The following is an 18,313-nucleotide window of genomic DNA, read 5'->3' as shown; positions in this document are numbered from 1 at the left end:
AAAAGTGGACACAAAATGCACTGATTTTGTAAAAGCAGTAGATTTGTAGCCACAAAAATAGAGAATTCTTAGATGTGGTCAGTATGACACAAATTTCACTTCAGAAGGATATAATTTAGAAAGACTACAAGTTTCATATTTCCATGGAAATGAAATCCAGAAAGCAAATTAGACAAACACCAAGAACATGTAAGACTTAGGGAAAAGTTAAGATATCTTGTTATCCGCTGAGCCAAAAGCAAAATTCCTCTCTTTTAAATTGCCAGCTTTAATAATCAGATTTAATAATCTGCAGGCTAAAGATCAACTTTATGTTATGAGAAGAAAAATTAGCTCTTTGGCAAACTTAAAGCACAAAACCATCAAAAAGAATACCAAAGTGAAGTGCCATAAGTCTAAGCATAAGAACCATGGAATTATTTTCTCCTCTCAAACAGTTTAGCAAAACAAGGGATGGTAATGGCTATGAAATGTCCCACTTAACAAATTTTTAAAAGCCCACTTAAAACTTCAAATCATGTCAGTCCACCTGTTACTGCAATCATCTATCCCTGAAATGCAGTTAATTGAGAAAAAATGTCCTAAAGCCTCTCTGTTAAATAAATGTCCTCAGCTGTTCTGAAAACCTATATTCCTAACACGAAATTCAGCACAATCAAGCTTTTAGGCCCTATACAGGAGTCCAGCAGAATGGACTTCAAATATCACCTGACATACAGGGGACAGATGAATGTCCCTAATGATCCTGAAGCAATAAATATTGTTCAACACAGCACATACATTTTGGTGTCACCCCAAGCACAGAAGAAACCACATCTTAAAACAATTTACCAAAAGCTTAAATGATTATATGACTAATAATCTGAGCTTCACTTTTCCAAATTAAAAGATTTTGCAATTTTTTTTTTTTTATTCTGGAATGCACACACCAGTTTGGGGGGGGGGGATGGGTTTTTCTTCTGGCAAAGAAAAACTCTATCTGCATGATATTAAATAAGCTTTTTTTTTTCCCTAAAAATACAGCAATGAAGATTCATTTGCACCTCTAAACATTAACCAGAAATAAAGAATTCTTACTAATTTTTAATGCATGTGGAGACCACATACATACATTTTTATATATACAAAATATATGGGGTTTTTTTTATAATTTATTTAAAAATGCAAATTTTAAAAAAAAATGTTTTCACATATTCTGATTTTTCTCCATTGATGTGTTTGTTCAATTCCTTCCCTGAACAGATTTTACCTTGAATATGAGAATCCAAGTATTGGATGTTTTAGTGACAGAGTCACAGAGAGAGACACAGAACACAACTGCAGCTCAGCTCCACAAAGGCTGTTCATGTGCACAATTCAGGACTCCACCAGGAAGGACCATGTATGATCAACAGCAGCACAGAGCAGAGGGCAGCTGGCAGAACTGCATTACGTACTTCAGTTTTAATAAATTGAGGGTCTTAATCACATGTCCTTTTAGCAGCATTTGTGAAATGTCAATTCTATGAGAAAGTATTCCCTTCTAACAGTTTTGAATTTGCTACTTTAATTTCACATCCTCTTGTTCCTGCATTATGAGACAGATAATGGAAGTTTCTTATCTACTTGAATACTTTATAATGAATAATGAGTACTTTATATATCAGATGAACAACCTAGAATCTCTAAATACTCCTGATGTAAAACTGCAGAACATTCTCAACTGACCAAAAGTCGAGCAAGCAAAGTAGACTGTGGGACACAAATGGCAAATCACTTTATGTTAATCTAAACTGCTGAGTTGTGCAAAACCATCACTTGTCAATTGTTTGGAAATTAGAACAATCCAATTATAGAATGAAGTGTGATTCCAAATATGGGAAGAGCTAATGGCTTGGTATTATGGAGCTACCTTCTGAAGAGGAGAATGGTTTCAAAGAGCTGAACAGAATATGATTAGGTAGATGAAGGTCATAGAATTTGGATGTTACTTGTTCTTCCAACATGACAAGCCGCAATGCTCAGCAGCACTGGATGTTATCAAAAGCTATGTCTTTAGATCTCCATAAATATGTGGTTGAACAGAACTCTTGACCTACAGTACTAAAAACTAAACATCTGTTTTACCATTTAGCATGAGCTGTGTTTAAGACAAAGGTGGCATTTTGTGTCAAAAGCAAAGAAATTTCAAGATTTGGCTCCAATAGGCACAAGAAATTTAAAGCATACACGCTAGAACCTTTGGAAAATTCATATATATAATTTTGTGCCAAGGCTAGTGATGCTACAAACATCAGTTCTTAACAGAAATTTCTTTCACTACATCATTTCAAAAGAACACAAATTTGTTAATAATTCAATTTACTCATCTAAATCAAATATCCCCTTATGTATGGAAGCTGCCATTGCCTATCACCTCCTTTCTTCATCAGTAACTGTCTTTTTTAACATTATTTTTTTAAGTGACATTGACCTTTACCATTTATTTAACAGAACTTTTCAGAAGTAAAATGTACAATGGTGGAAACCTCTTTCAGGACTGCATTCCTGGATGCAGTCTCTAAAGTAAGGATCCGTTTTAGTGCATTTAGAAGAAAGACATTTCAAAGATTCTTCACCATGTAACAAAGAAGAAAGCATCCTCAATCAAGTAAATGAACTAAAAGTAAGACTGCTTTCAAACTGAATCAGACAGAAATCACTTGATCTTGAACAGAAAAGTCTATCCAAATAACACCCAAACCAAAGTATTTCCCTAGAATGGAAATTTTAATCACTTGATAGACTTTCTTAACAACTGTACCTACTAGATATCAAATGCTGCATTAGAGGGTTTAGTAAAGAGATATCACATCCCAGTGAACTACATGGTCCAAAGCTGAGTGAATTATGAGAGAACTAAAGCTGCAGACAAGTGGAGAAGCTCATTTGATATGACTGAATAGGAATGATGAAATACCTCTTTATATCTCTGGCAACAGATACCACAATGAGACTCTTACCTAGAATTCTCATCTGGCCAGGGAATGTGACAACTTACAAACCAGGTAAGCAGATTTCCCATTGAATGAACACTCTAAAGACAAAGTAATTGCCTAAGAAATGCCAAGGAACAGCAATTAAATTTTCTAGAATCTGAATCACTTTCTTGTCAATAAATGCCATAGGACAACAGCGCATTCGTGTCTCAAATGAGCTTCTTTCTTATTTCAAGGAGGAGTAAGGGTTGATGATAGCAGTCAAAACAGATGGAAGAAAGTAATTCATTACAAGATAAGCTTGTAATGAATACCTCATGAAAAAATCCAGCTTACTAATAATAAACTTTCCTGAGCAATTAAGAATGTGGAGGTCTAATGAAGCTCCCTTTCTCTTTGAACAAGAGTGGTTATAGATGTTCTTGTGACTGAATACTGCCTATACAGTCTGACACAGTCCCTGTTTCATGCTGAGGAAATCATTCAACTTCAAGATTAGATGTGGTCCAAACTCACATACTTTTCATTTTTAGAATGTTTACCATAAGATACAGAAACTTGGTCCGTAGAAGTATTGAACACTCACACATCATATAATGCTAATATCACATTTTAACCATATAATACTACAATCTTTGAAACATTGTTATTTCCGTGTCTCAGACTAGGTATTCCAAACTAACAGAAGACTTTGACCTTAATTTCTCTTTGATTCAGCTTACCATCTGCAAAATACAGATAATACCACTCTCACCTCATAGGGGATTTATGAGGATGAACTCAGCCAAGACTTTGAAGCATGCTGATAGTATAGTGATAAGCACCTTAAAAGCAGTACAAGACAGCAAATAGCTCTTTGGACACATAATCACAAACAATAATGAAGTTTGGGGGGAGCAACCAAAAACACTGACTAGCTTCTGATTAAACAAACACTAAAGATCCTGTGCCCTTAACAAAATGAGAGGTCATGTGGAAAAAACCAGTATGGGATGACATAATCCAAGACTATATTACAGAGTATAAGCAAAGGGGAGTAAAGTAAAAGATGGGAGAGGAATCCTAACTCAGTAAAAGCTCTTAACATTAGAGTCAGACTTTTTAACAGCTTTCATTTCCTCAAAACTATCAGTAGAAATTTGCAAGTTGGTATGTGTACACCTAATTTTTCAAGAATAAATTAAAATGGCACTCTACAGAGGTGGGCAAAATATACTGTTACTCTTAGTTCATGCAGCCTGCTTCTGGAAAAAACTGCTTCCAGTGTATCCTTACTTCACCTTTTCAGCAAGTACTGCTTTCCCAAGGCTGCCTCAGGGTCCTGCTGACGGATTGCTCTAATTGCAGTTGGTGAAGTAAAGAAGGCAGCTACTTCATTCTCTGCTAGCACACGGAAATAGGCACCAGCATCTGGCGTTCCCACAGGCTTCCCCTACGGAGAGAATAATTTAAAATGTCACAGGATAAAAATACCTCATAATTCCTTGACAGTTCAAGCCTTGAGCACGTAACAGTAGTGGTAGCACAGCAACAGAAGTAATTTCAAGTAAGACTTCAAAGGAGGCTTTGTTAAAAATAATAATACCATGAATGTATTCACTTGTAGAAATAAATTCACGAACTTTGGGAACCATGCCTTACATGAACACAGCACATACTAGTTACTACTTAGAAAATTAGGACAAACGGACATGCAAATGAAAAGACAGGCACAAAGATGTGTTATTGCACTGGCAGCAGAGAGAGTCATATCTATATCTACCCTGAGATGCAATTTAGAAAACACCCACACTCCCTCTGAACAAGGAGTCTCTGGACACAGTGGCACTGCAGCTATACTACCATGCACAGATAGCTTTTTCTTACCTAAAAATTTTTCTTAAATCTGGAAAGATTCCCACTTTGCTGCTTGCAACTGACTTTTTGGAACCTTCATGGTACCCCACATGAAGCCTGGAGAGATCCTGAAGGGCCCCTATTCTGCTTTAGTATGCTACCAGACTGTGGTCTGGTTTGGGGTTGGGTTTTTCTTGAGCTAAGGGGCTAATCATTTATGACAAACTGTTCAATGTTAAGTAATCCTAATAAAAAATAATCAAGAATACTTTTTTGTGGTGTCAAAAATATGATAAGCAGTCAGCACAGAATCATATAGTCACAATCTTACTGTAAGTGCAATTACCACAGTGCATGAACAGCTCCATACATATTCTGAAATTAGAAGGTGATGTTAATGTAGAATGAGTTTTAGCTCCACAGGTATCACCATAACTTTTCACTAGAAAGGCCCCACTCAGAAGATTAACTTTGAAAGAGCATGCAAATCAAGAGACACACACTTTTTCTACTGCATCCAGCTGAGCCTGAACACTGGAAAGAGTACTGGTGAACCATTAACCAGATTCAAAGAACACAGGACAGCCAAGGCTGGATATGTAGCAGTGGTTTTGCAGCTGTGAGATACCGCTCCTAGTGAGAGGCATTCTCAAAAAGAGAAGCACCACAAAAGATTTTAAAAATAAGACAAAATAGAACGCACAACTGAAAAGCCATTTTTTAAAAAGCATTAAGCAGGCAGTAAGAAACAAATGGAGAGAAAATAAATTTCCAGCCCAAGTAGAACAGTAGTATAATCAACACCAAAAGCCCTCTTTCTGCAATTAGCCTATCCTTAAAAAAGAAATGCAAAAATGATGCTTGCTTAAAAAGTGAGTTATGTCCTTTTTCCTGTCAGATAACACACAGTACCCAAAGAAAGATCTTTTACTAAACAGTCTTGAAGCATCACTCTAGCAGACCACTTCATCACAACTTTCATGTGTTCATCAGTATTTGTTCATGAACCTGTTTGTTCAAGTTGACACACTCTCCCTGTAATATTCACTATACCTGCAGATGTGCAGACACCTGGTTAAGAGTTCAAGCCCACATCACTAGTGCTAAAACAAATAGCCTCTGACTCTGAAAAGCCCCAAATTGCCATAAGCTTCTCATTAAGTAATTATGTACTTGAACTAGTATCAATCATCTTGGACACCAAAACACCTAGCTGAAGAGCAAGTTGAACTCGGGTAGTCTGCCAGTAATAAAGTAGGCTGTTACTTTTAACCAAATGTAAATATCCAGAGCCCATAAAAGGGCTATGTGGTCCTGAGCACACTCACTCCCTCTCAGATCCTGCTTCACACTGGATCTCTGCCTGAGCTATGTCACAGGCATGCCTGTGCCTCAAACTTCCAGCAAGCTTGAGCCTGACAGTAGCTACACCAGCTGTTAAACCTTCAGGAGTGCTTGGGTAAACATGCAATACTCTGACAGGTGGATATTTATGTCACAGGTAAGTTAAAGCAGTTTGGAGTTACCAGCCTCAGATATAGGAGAAAACCAAGTAAACCACAAACAGTAGAAAGAGAAAATTCACCTGACAGTTGATAGGAAATATAACCCAGAGAAAAAGACATTCACTTAGGAAAAAAAAAAATCTGGCACAGGTGTAAAATATTCTTACAGATTCTGCAGAAAAACTTCCCAAGTTTATTGGAAGCTGTTCAGAGTTTAGCCAATGATAAACAAAAATGGGCATAATCTGTGAGACAGAAATGGTTAATGGCTCAAACATTTTTAAGATCTTTGCCCACTGTAGCAAAATGTGCAAAGAAGCTCATCTGCAACCGAAGTCCATCCCTTCAAGTATGCCTCCTGACGGGAATTCAGACTGTGAGTTAAGCTACCTGACAGGGAACTTGAGATAAGATAAAGGTGGCACTACTGTCCAACTACCTCAGGTCTAAGGAGAAGTAAACAGGGCTGGGAAAGAAGAATGCATCCAAGAGAGAGAAGGTGAGTTTTTGGGAGTGTGATGGCAAAACCTCTGGTCCACATAAAACAGAGTGAACATCCACCACCATGGGACAATCACATGAGAGGCGACTCTCATGTCTTAGAAGGGGTCATAAACCATCACAGATCTCCAAAGGTCCCCAGACTCATTCCTCAGGCCTTATACCAGAGAACTGCAAATTATTCAAAGTTTTGCAACAGATTCAGATTCTGTTGCATAAGACAGTGTAAAACTCCCTCACAGGGGAGGTGCTTGGGCATTCCCATGTACACTTAAATGTATACTAATACCCATTGAATTCTATGTTTCATGGGACACCCACCACAGAAAAGACCAGAAGAAGAGGATGAACAGGACGCCCTGGATCCACACGGGTGGTGATTAACTTTCCCCTAATCTGTCTCCCTTTCTTTCCCCCCTCCTCTTTTTTATACTTCTTTCAATCTCTCTCTCTACCTCACATTTACTGATTCATAAAATCCATACTATTGACTTTGGCATATGGTCTGGTTTGCACCTTAATTAATCTCCCTTATAATCAGACTGTAACACATATCTGAGACAGTGCAAATTAATTTCAGAACCCAAAACCTACAAATAAGATCACCAGAAAGAGTATTCATTTATTATACAAAAATTTTAAGAAGTACTACCATATTCCATGAAGGCTTATTACCACATGCAATTTTTATTTTTAAAAGTTAGCAATATAAACAGTAAACCACAGGGTAATTGAATTCAGAATATGTTGACAGACTGCTTAGTCAATTGGGGACTGAGCAAATGAGATACTTCCACTGGATTTCTGCAGGGATCAGTTTGAGACCTGTTGCTATTCAGTATTCGCATCAATACTGGAGATGAAAATTAAAGTTACTGGCAATAATATCTATGGTTGACAGGAAATGAGAGCACAGTAAATGAGACCAGGGCAGTCAGAGAGAGAGTGATCTGTCTCACCTAATTTAAAAGAGGAAAGAACAGACACTTCTTGTATGAGCTAGGAAGATTCCCACAGAAAATACCTACCAAGAGACTGAGACAGACAAACAGATGGGAACATTGTTCTTGAAACACTTAGATTTAGCATGCAATTTATGAGATGTCAAACAGCTGAGCAGACATCCTGAGGCAAAATGTGCTGATGATTTATGATTTCATACATGATTATCAAAAAAATTTTCACAGACACCTAGAATTACCAAGGGGATAGGAAAGTTCTTGAATGAAGAAAAGTGAGAAGCCACCAGCATAGATTACTAGAGGGAAGAGACACAGAAGAGCTATAATAAAATGTCCAATAATGCCAAAGTAAGAGTGCATCAATTCCCTTTCTAGACCCCTAACAACGGGTTCTTCAATTACCAATAAATCCAAAATTATGAGGAAATTCTCTCTGTACAGAAAATGTAGTGTATGCCACTAAAACCTGCTGATGCCAAAGCACACACAAAATCCACACATTCAGAAGAGTATGTTCACAGAGACATTCAGCCTTCTGATAGTGATGCTGCTGCCAAAGCTCCACTGAAGACTTGAGACAACATGTGCCACTGAATTTGCTCCACAATCAGTATGGGTGATGGCGGAGTGATCCCTGCCAGACTTCAGAGACAGTGTTTGCTTTGTAAGCTGATGATAATGGCTTACAAAAACAGCAAGAAAAGCTGGATATCTCCAAGAACTGTGCCAAGGAAGAGTTTCAAACCTGTTGCCCTTACATATCCTGCAAATTTGCTGCAACTACAGAGCCTTGTGAGAGACTCCAGGCACACAAGATGCTACAGCTCTGTGCGGGATAGTAGGTCATTCTCTGACCTAGACCACTCAAATGAAGTCTAAAGACTTCATTAAAATGCCTGGTGCTTGACAAGTGTGGGTATCCTCTTCTTTACCCTAGTCCCCAACACTGGAACTACAATGCTGCCTTTTTCCTGACATCACAGGACCCCAAATAGTAACTAGACTTTCTCTTAATACTGCCCTGTTGCTTGAAACCCTATTAGCAAGAGCAACCTAGAGTGGGCTGTGAGACTTCAAGTGCTTATTTGTTGCTGTTGTTTTGGAGAAAAACAAAGCAGGACAGATAATTTAAACCAAACACACCAAAACAAAAAATACGTTTGCTTTTGTATTCAAAATAATTTGCCATCATTTTTTCATTCTTGAAAATGGTGTAACAGCAAGTGAAAACTAAAAGCATAATTTCCATGGTAATTTTTTAAAATGCCAAGTTGTCACCTAAGTAATCTAAAAATAAACAAAACACTCAAAGTAATGAGGGTATGAAGTCAGCACAGTTTACATCCAATAGTGGTTGGCCACAAGCAAAATGAATGTGACGTTCTTCCCCCATGGCTAAACAGTGATACTCCATAACCCAAAATATATAATTAGGTGACCATTTAGGAGACTTGACTAAAAATTTCTGAATATTTACTATTAATACAGTCTTCTGAGCAGAGGAAAAATTATGCACTATTCTCTTTGTAAATATTACTTGTATTCCTGTGTACAGACACATTCCTTTTCTGCCCATTATTAACCCTCAAAAAGATGACGCTTATGTCATGAACACTGTCTGAAGCCTTGACTAGTGGAATCTCGGAGAAAAAAAATGGGAAATGTACTATTTCTGTTTAATAATGATCTCACCAAGAGCAAAAAAAATCACAAAGCAGATATGTTGGTCAGCCTGATACTAACTTCCATTGTTAAAAAAAGTAAGATGCTTACTCTTTTTTACAGCAGATTAAACTCAGAGGTACCTTTACAATTACAATAATTATGTTGATCCTCACACATTGACATAGAGATAGAACTTCACTTAAGATGACTATGCAACAGAAAATGCTGAAGAACTCCTTACTCCACTTCCTATTCCTTCTTGGTTTACTCTACACCTGCTAGAATGAAAACTTCTTCATTGTGGTGATTCTCTTCTGAAAATTCATGCAACAACTGTAATGCGGCCTAGGCACATCAGTGTTCAAAAGCAGTCACTATAAAACTACTAAAGTCTTTTTATTATCTGCAAGTATTTGCCAATTTTTCTACACTGGTTTCCTCTTCTGCTGAACTATTGTGGTAGTGCTGAGTTAATCCCCTTAGAATGAAGAATTTAATTAACATATATTAGGCACTTAAGCATTAATTAGACTATAGTAATTTACTACTCAAGCTAATACAATATTTGAGTCTACAAACATGTATTTCTGCTACTGGGTGAAGTTTTTGTTCTGTCTTATTCAGAAAAATCAGCAATAAATTCTGTAAAAATAACAATGTAAGGAAGTACGATTACTTCTTTGAGCAGCAAAGTAAGGATGCCATAGGCCACTCCAACTGGACTAGTCTCCTCTCCACCCCACTAGGTTTCATCCCCTGAAGGGAAGGACTAAGCCCCAGATGTCATCTATGTCTTGAGTTCAGTTTCCTTGAGTGGTAGAGAGGAAAGAAGAGACAACTCTCATTAGAAGTTCTGGTTCCAAGCATACAACTCTCAACTGCATCCAACTAAGATCCAGTATTTTTCATCACAAGACGCAAAACACAACACCCTCTCCTAATTCCAAAACAAAGGTAGTCTAATCAATAACCCAGGTACAATCCACCATCTGCCATTTCTAGTTCTGCTCTTTCAGGTCTCCTTACGCTGCTAACCATCATCCTTCACACAAATATAGAAAAGCTTGAAGGACAGTGAAGTAAGTTTTCCTTAAAAATTACTCTAATAGATTGGAGACTATATACACTGAAGATACACAACAAGATCGTCTGGATCATCAACTGGAGGAGATGCTGCCATTTCTAAGAGGGGTTTTTTAGACTGGATCATACCTCATACAGAACTGTAGTATTACCATGAAGGAGAGGTCCATAGCAAATGTAGGAATGACCAACAACCCAGCCTAAATCAGAAGCTGCCCACCATACCTAAAATGAAATATAAACAAAATTACAGTTAGGAGTAATAAGAGGCATTTAAAAATGTTTACATGACATTTAAATAGAATTACCTCACCAGGTTTGAGTCCATATACAGCTGACATAGTCCAGTTCAGCATAACTGCATAGCCACCAGTTGGTCTCACAACACCCTAAATGAGAAAATTTGAGTATTTAAGTATTTAAGATTAAGATTTGAAGGACACAATCATATTGCTGTGTTCAATTAAATGTTAATGATTTAGTAGCAATGGAATTAAAGTTGTCCAGCTCAAATACTTCTTACTTAAAAAAAGGATCTATTCCAACAAGTACATACTAACACTTCCGCTGAAGAAGTAGTTTTGGAAAACAAAAACCAAACATACAATAAAAAAAAACATTCAAAAGATAACTAACAAAGCTAAAATTCTCTCATAAAAGCTGGATATACAAATACTCAGTCAATATATACTGACAAAAAATAAGAGATTAAGTATTTACCTCACTTAAACTGTACCAATGCTAGGCACATTTTAAACTCATTGCCTGCTCTCTCTGTATCATCTTTGCACCTGAAAAGTAGACGACCCCTGAAAAAACTGGGGTGAATTACTCCCTGAAATGTCCCTTTCTGCTCTGACTCTTTTTAAAGATATCAAAGTATATTCTTGAAATTTTTTCATCTAGCCTGAAGTGCACACATGAATGCTAAATGAATACCACCCCAGTCTTCACCTAAAAGAGGGATTTGAGAATTGGAATGAGAGATTATCAACAGCATCATGCACCTTGGTAAACCAACAACCAACTCTGGAACATCATTAACAGGAAACTTTTGGACATATTTTGCAATGTTAGTATGGTCAATACATATTGACCATATTGACTTACTGACAATATCACCTTCTAGCACATTATTCCTAGAAGAAAGAATTAAATAAACTACATCCTGGTGTCCTGAACTAAAAATCAGATGAAATCCACTGGACCAAACAAATATGCAGTGTGCAGATATTACAATGCAGCTGTCTGTCTGTGCTAGGCATGGTACAGTCTCTTGATGTACTTAACAGAATGAAATAGGCACTTGCAGGCCTCATCCAAGAAATAAGGGACTGCAGAGATACATTACCTCATTAAAATGGAGATTGCTAAGGCAGAGAATGGTTTACAAACATTTCACCAATTTCAGACAGCAGATTGCCTTTGTTCAACTCAGCTTCTAACTTAGCCCCTGTTCTGAGATCAACAAAGTTTTTTAGGATGGTCATAACCAAGTAGTTTTACCTGCATGACCATTTAAATTAAGTTACTTAAATAAATAAAGAAGTTATTTCATTCACTGAGAGTTATTTATTGCAGTTTACTGCTAGTTGAAAATCTCTCTCTTTAAGGGTGATTGATTCAAGATAGCTGTATTTTTCTCTGCAGAGACAAGACAGTGAAGTAAACTTCTGAGATCCACTACCTCTGAGATACTCTACTGATACTCAGTCAAGGAAAATATCTGTTGTAACAAAGGATCTTATCTTGGGTATTTGACAATACAACTGTATGATTTAGGATATATATATATGCTGCTTTCAAGGGCCCACATTGAAAGTAAAAGCGGAAGACATTTTTCTCAGCAAAACCGATGTTTGTTTTTCATTACATCCTAAGAGATTCTGAACTTTCTAGGCAACACCATTAAATAATTTTTTAGCAGTAGAACTGTTCTCTGCAGGATGTATGATACTGTCTGAATCAGTGGTGGTAAGACTATCGCCAGAAAATTATATTCAGCCTGTCTTCCACATTGTAAAAGAGCATTTTAAGTACCAGGAAAACACTCAGAGAGTTAACTTTTAAAATACAATCCTTTAAAAATATATTGTTAAAACTAATTTACATTCAAAAGCAAACATTTTCAAAGAATACCCTTTGTTAATTTTCACTTAATCTAAACTTCTATTTTCAGGGTATTATGTACTCAGAACTGTGCAGTAACACAAACGTTCAGAACATGCTTTATTTCATTTAATCTGTAATGTCATTCAGCACATCTTATCTACAAGAAAATTAGCTGATATGTAAATAATGAACAAGATTAGTCAGCAATAAATGCTATCATACAAGTGATATATTAACTGGTCTTGTTATTAAGTAACTATACTATACGTATCTAAGAAAGTTAAAACACAGAAGATAGTACTGAATAAAAGACATTCTGCTATCCTCAAAAGTTTATTTTGTACAAACAATTGAAGAAAATGCATCTTTATACTACTACTATTTAAATTTAAAACCATTATTCATTCCTAGACACTGCCTTTAAAATAGTGAAATGTGAAGAAATTAGATTAAACCATTTGTAGAATATGCATCATTTACAGCATTGTGCTCTGGCAAACATTTTCAACCTTTTCAATTATATATTTTTTCACTGAGAACTGCAAGTAGTTGGTCACAGACACTTAGACTGCTCATAGTCCTTTACCTTGGGCAAACCTGTTGTTCCAGATGTATACAGAATATAAAGTGGATGGTCTGAGGGAACTGAGACACATTCTGAACACTGGGCTTTTGCAAGCTCTTCTTCCCAGTCAAGATCACGGCCTTTGGTAAGAGGAACATGGCCCTGCCCATGGAAAAATAAGAAAACTGTGAAAAGAAAACCACATGGAATAAATGGAATTCATTCAAAAAACATATAATATTCAAATTTTTTATACAGTATTATTCAATTTTCTGTAATCTCTCTACTGCATTAGTTCTATTTAGTATTAAATCTTATGAATATAATGCTCACCCTAAAAATTAAAAACAAACTACAATAGATAACAGTAAAATATTTCTTGCACAAAACTAAAGGCACATGCACTACACAAATAAGTGAAGACTAACATAAAGACAGCACAACTGTACACCCACCAAATTAGGTCGCTGATAAATGAGAACTTTATGAGGTTTGCTCTGTACCCTTGCCAGTGCTGCTTCTAGGAGAGATATGTATTCCACTTTCCTTTTCGGTTCTACTCCAAAACTTGCTGTTACAATAAGTTTGGGCTAAAAAAAGAAGATAGTTAATATGTACATTTGCAATATATTTTAGATATGTAACCTAATAATATTTTCCATTAAATTCAACGTATACAATTTATCTTCGCATAATTAGACAAAGGTGTTAGATCACTTTTCTAGAGTAAATCAAGCTTGTGTAATCTCGTTGACCATGCATCTGCTTTTTGTTTGGACGAACATTAATACCTTCTGACGCATCACTGTTTTCAAACACATTTGAGTAAGAAATCAACAGTATTAACTTCTTATCAGTTGCACAAATATTAATGAACACAGAGAGAAACCCCTGTCCATCTCAGCTCCTCCAATAAGGAAGAGTGGTGCAGTGACGTCAACAGCTGTACTGTTTTGCCTTCTACCTAATGCTTCCAATTTCACATTTCAATACTAACTGAAGAACTTTGCTGACTTTTTTGCAGCCTGCAATAAAAGTCACAGGATGGAAAAGAGAAGAAATAGAGAAAAGATGGCAAACAAGAGTTGGCAGGAAACTAGAAATACAGGAAGAGAATAAGCAAAAGCCATAAGGCACATGAAGGAAAGTAAGGCTAGAGTTTTTCAAGAGATGGTTGAAGGACTGAAGGTGTAAAATTACTAAAAGTCAGATTTGTATAGTTCTGAGGCTTTTTAGACCAGTATCTCCTTCCAAATGTAGATTTCACATCTTTGTCAATAAATTAACCACAGCTTTTATGTAAGACTGCTTAAGTGAAGAAATCTGCATAGAAGCTATTTCAACTTCAGTCCAAAGATTGGTATTTTTATTTTTTGTTTTTCAGGAGAGAAAAGGTAGCACCAAAGAAACTATGTGTTAGAACATATTTTACTTGGAAAAGAACGAGTCTTCAATCTCCACTGTTTTGAAGTTTTAGAAGTTTATTTATCATATGGCGCTCAGTTTGATCAAGCTAGTTTACTAATTGTATGCATTAGCATAAATCCCATTAAGTAGGCATAAACCACAATGTCACAGTTAAGGCTAAATTAAATTCAGCAGAGAAAGCACAAATTCAATTGTTTTCTTGTGCAATAATAAAATGTTTCCTGTCCAAATCTGCTATTCAGGAAATATCCCTAATTGGTGTGTATTCAAAATAAAGATTTTGGATGAGCTTCAAAATTTCAGCATTCATTGATTTTCCTTTTTGGAATGCACTGATTTAATAGAAGATATACAATACAATGCAGTTAAGCTGCAATACATTGGGAGGCCACCCTGAAGTTAGACTGTAATAAATACAAGACACACAGTCCTATTCAATTGTTAAGATGAAAGAATCTTGTTATCACTAGCTTTATAGTAATTTGTAGATGATCCCACCTGTGTTCATCAACTGCCTTGTATGTAGTAAGGACATCTAAAAATAACCAATACTAAATTAGGCAAGGTGATGTACTACCAAAGTGAAGAAGCACCATGGATCACTCCAAGCAACTCAAAGGCCCACTACTTGTTTTAACCGCTCTTTTCTTCTCTCTGCCTAATGGCATTATTTCCCCTGCACCTCTGCTCCCATATTGCTTTCATACACCCACTTCTCACCTCTTCTGTGGCTCCTTGCAGTCATATATGGTAAGATTAGATAGAAATATAACAAGTTTGAAAAAAAAAACAGAAAGAGTTCAAGGGTCTGCTGGAGAAGAATGACATAGATAGTGAGCTACAGAAAAAAACCCAGCAACATTATGAAGTAGAAATGAGATAAAGCAAGGCCCAATAGTAAAAGATGTTGGTACAATACCAACATTTTTATACTGTTGTAAAGACTCCTTCTACAAACTCTTCTATACTCTCTAATACTCCTCAAGTGATGCAGCTGATACTCCTGAAGGAGGGGATGCCATCCAGAGGGACATGGACAAGCTCAAGGAATAGGCCCATGACAACTTAATGAGCAGGGCACAAGTGCAAGGTCCTACACCTGTGCCAGGCCAAGCCCTCCAAAAATCAATGCACTCTGGGGAATGAAGGGATTGAGTAGCCCTGCCAAGAAGGATTGAGATACTGGTGGATGAAAAGCTGGACATGAGCAACGTCTGCTGCAATGGGACAAAGAGGTAATGGTACTAAACTATAAGAGGGTATATTTAAACTAGATATAAGGATGACATTTTTTGCAATGAGGGTGGTGAAATACTGGCACAAGTTGCTCAAAGAGATGATACATGCTCCACCCCAGGGAACATTCAATGTCAGGCTTGACAGGGCTCTGAGCAACCTGATCTATCTGAACATGCCCTGCTCATTGCAGGGAAGTCAGTCTAGATGACCTTCAAAGGTCCCTTCCAACTGTTCCATGACTGTATGAACCTTCCTACTGCTTTAATATTACAAATTATATATTCCTAGACTCAAGTAAAAGGAAAGATGACAAAAAATCCTGTTCTCATGCTCTGTATCACTTCATCACAATTCACTGCAGAATGCCTGTAACTGCCAACACCTGACACAAGTAAAATTACCAGCTGCAGGACTTTGCAGCATTCCCAGACCTATTTAAAATTCAAGATAAATTAAACTAAGCTGTCCAAGTGTACCTTTTCATAGTCACCAGAAAGTGTTTGTTATTTCTTTCACTCAGACTTTCCAACGGAGTATGAAGTTTGATCTTTCTTCTACAAGAGCATCTTACAGCCAGCCTTCCACTGCACATCTTTAACACTTTCTAATTAATTTTACCAATGTCAGGTCCTGTACTGCAGCATCTAAATCAATTCACATAAAAGCCTAATAAAAAGGTTAGGTTATTGTGCAACTGTTTTATTTACTCAGCATTTTTACTGTCTATCACAGGTACTTACAGGTAGCCTCAAGAGTGTGCAATTCACTTATCATGAAAGCTTTATCACGCTGAAAATTGGGGCATGTTTTGAAACTTAGATTAAGGATATGCCCCCCGCCCCTTACTCACATTTTTATTATACATCAGATGGACCAAAAATCATTCATAATACTGCCTTTTAAAGAAACCAAAAGGCAACGTAAATTAGGACTTAGTCCATGGTTTGCAGCTAATAATTATATAGCTAAACCTTCAAAAGAGTTGCTATGTGACCTTGGGTAGAAAATTTAAACTTCCTCTCTTTTCATTTTAATGCATGAAGCAAGGATTATGATTATTGTGCTCTCTCCCTTTTTCCCCTAGGGAAAAAACATTGGGATTAATTAGTCAAAAATTGCATAATGTTCTAGAAGTAAACATGCCAGATTATTTGTATTTGTAGCAACCTCCATTTTTAAAGCTTATAATTTTTTCTTCTACATTATTTTATAGCTTGTTAAAAATATGGGTAAGTGGGAAGAAAGACAAGGAAAACTAGAGAGCTGTTGATAGCCTTTTTTCATCATTCCAACAAACCGTTTTGGCCATTTTATTAACATCTTTGTTAAAGCATCAAAGAGAGAGGGAAAATGCATGCAACTCTCTATTTACAGATATTTATAAAACTGAAACTTCAGTCATCTGAAAAGCACTTCTGCACACAGAAATCTACGTGAAAGTTCCAAAAATCCTGGAGACATGACCCCTACACAAAATACTGTTCTGGTTTATACATCTCAGCAACATGATTCAACTATTATAAGATGGCTACCACAGAGAGTCTGAATGCTTCAGGTGACTGATCAAGGTGACAAAAGACTTTACCTTGTTCACTAGTGGAAAACAAGAATAGGCCATTCCATTGTTAGCTAGTTTGAAACTAATGCAACACAAGCTACTAATATGCCTATATAAGGTACAAAGAATAGTCAACTACTATTTTTATTTCAGTAACATAGACATCCTAACGCTTTATAAACAAGCTCAACTTATGCCAAACACAGGAGCCTTTAAAGCATTCACCTCTATTAATTATGCAATCTGCACAGTCACTTATTTAGGACAACTGTTTCCATAGCTGTCAAGTGGAATGAGTCCTTTCTGGAGGCTGTGGTGGGGTAGTGCGGGTTCAGCATGCTGTGAATCATTTGCCTCTCTTGCATACTCTGCTATGAATATTGTTGCTGTTACTTTTCATTTATTTTATTGCTGTTTCTAGCACACTGTTCTTACCTCAACCTGATCTTTACCTTTTAGGCCTCCAGTTTTCCTCTTCATCCCACCACAAGGAGGCAGAGGGAGAGAAGGGAGCAAGCAAGCAACATAAGGTTTGGAGTGTTTCAATGAGAACAATAAATTGGGGAATACCATTCCTAAATCATAACATAGCTGAAAAAATGAACTACCAAATATGCCTGAACATCAGACAAGCCAGTGAAATCACTTAGGGTTGGCACAATTCTCATTTCCTTGATGAAAATGCTGAACCAAAAGCCAATATTAAGGAGATGCTTTGTAGAAAAAGATTGACAAACATGAAAAGAAAGTACACTCTATACAAACAACAGTGTGTTAAACTCCTGCTTTTGTAGAAGGAGGAGCAATTTTGTCAAAATTGCTCACTTGGTGTCTGATATACAAGTATCAGACTCAGCACAGACATAGTACTTTGTTCATATTGCAACAATAGGTATTATAGA

The 18,313-nt window shown here is 36.6% G+C and overlaps 1 protein-coding gene across 3 annotated transcripts in view; it reads right to left on the bottom strand.

Annotated features, from left to right (window-relative positions):
• The window catches only part of ACSS3 (acyl-CoA synthetase short chain family member 3), a 66,171-nt gene that overhangs the window by 35,913 nt on the left and 11,945 nt on the right, over positions 1-18,313 (bottom strand). For 2 of the 3 annotated variants that reach the window (XM_068190309.1, XM_068190311.1), the window contains 5 exons: positions 13,642-13,776; positions 13,208-13,348; positions 10,818-10,898; positions 10,639-10,734; positions 4,238-4,389 (listed from right to left, as the gene is read on the bottom strand). In XM_068190309.1, the coding sequence (XP_068046410.1) occupies positions 4,238-4,389; positions 10,639-10,734; positions 10,818-10,898; positions 13,208-13,348; positions 13,642-13,776 (605 nt within the window). The remainder of the gene's footprint in view (positions 1-4,237; positions 4,390-10,638; positions 10,735-10,817; positions 10,899-13,207; positions 13,349-13,641; positions 13,777-18,313) is intronic. The other variant, XM_068190310.1, reaches the window with a different exon arrangement.

This window comes from Anomalospiza imberbis, chromosome 5, assembly GCF_031753505.1.
Source record: "Anomalospiza imberbis isolate Cuckoo-Finch-1a 21T00152 chromosome 5, ASM3175350v1, whole genome shotgun sequence".
NCBI classification, from domain to species: domain Eukaryota; kingdom Metazoa; phylum Chordata; class Aves; order Passeriformes; family Viduidae; genus Anomalospiza; species Anomalospiza imberbis.
The sequence above is the reverse complement of the archived record's forward strand: the minus strand, read 5'-3'. Positions and strand labels throughout refer to the sequence as shown.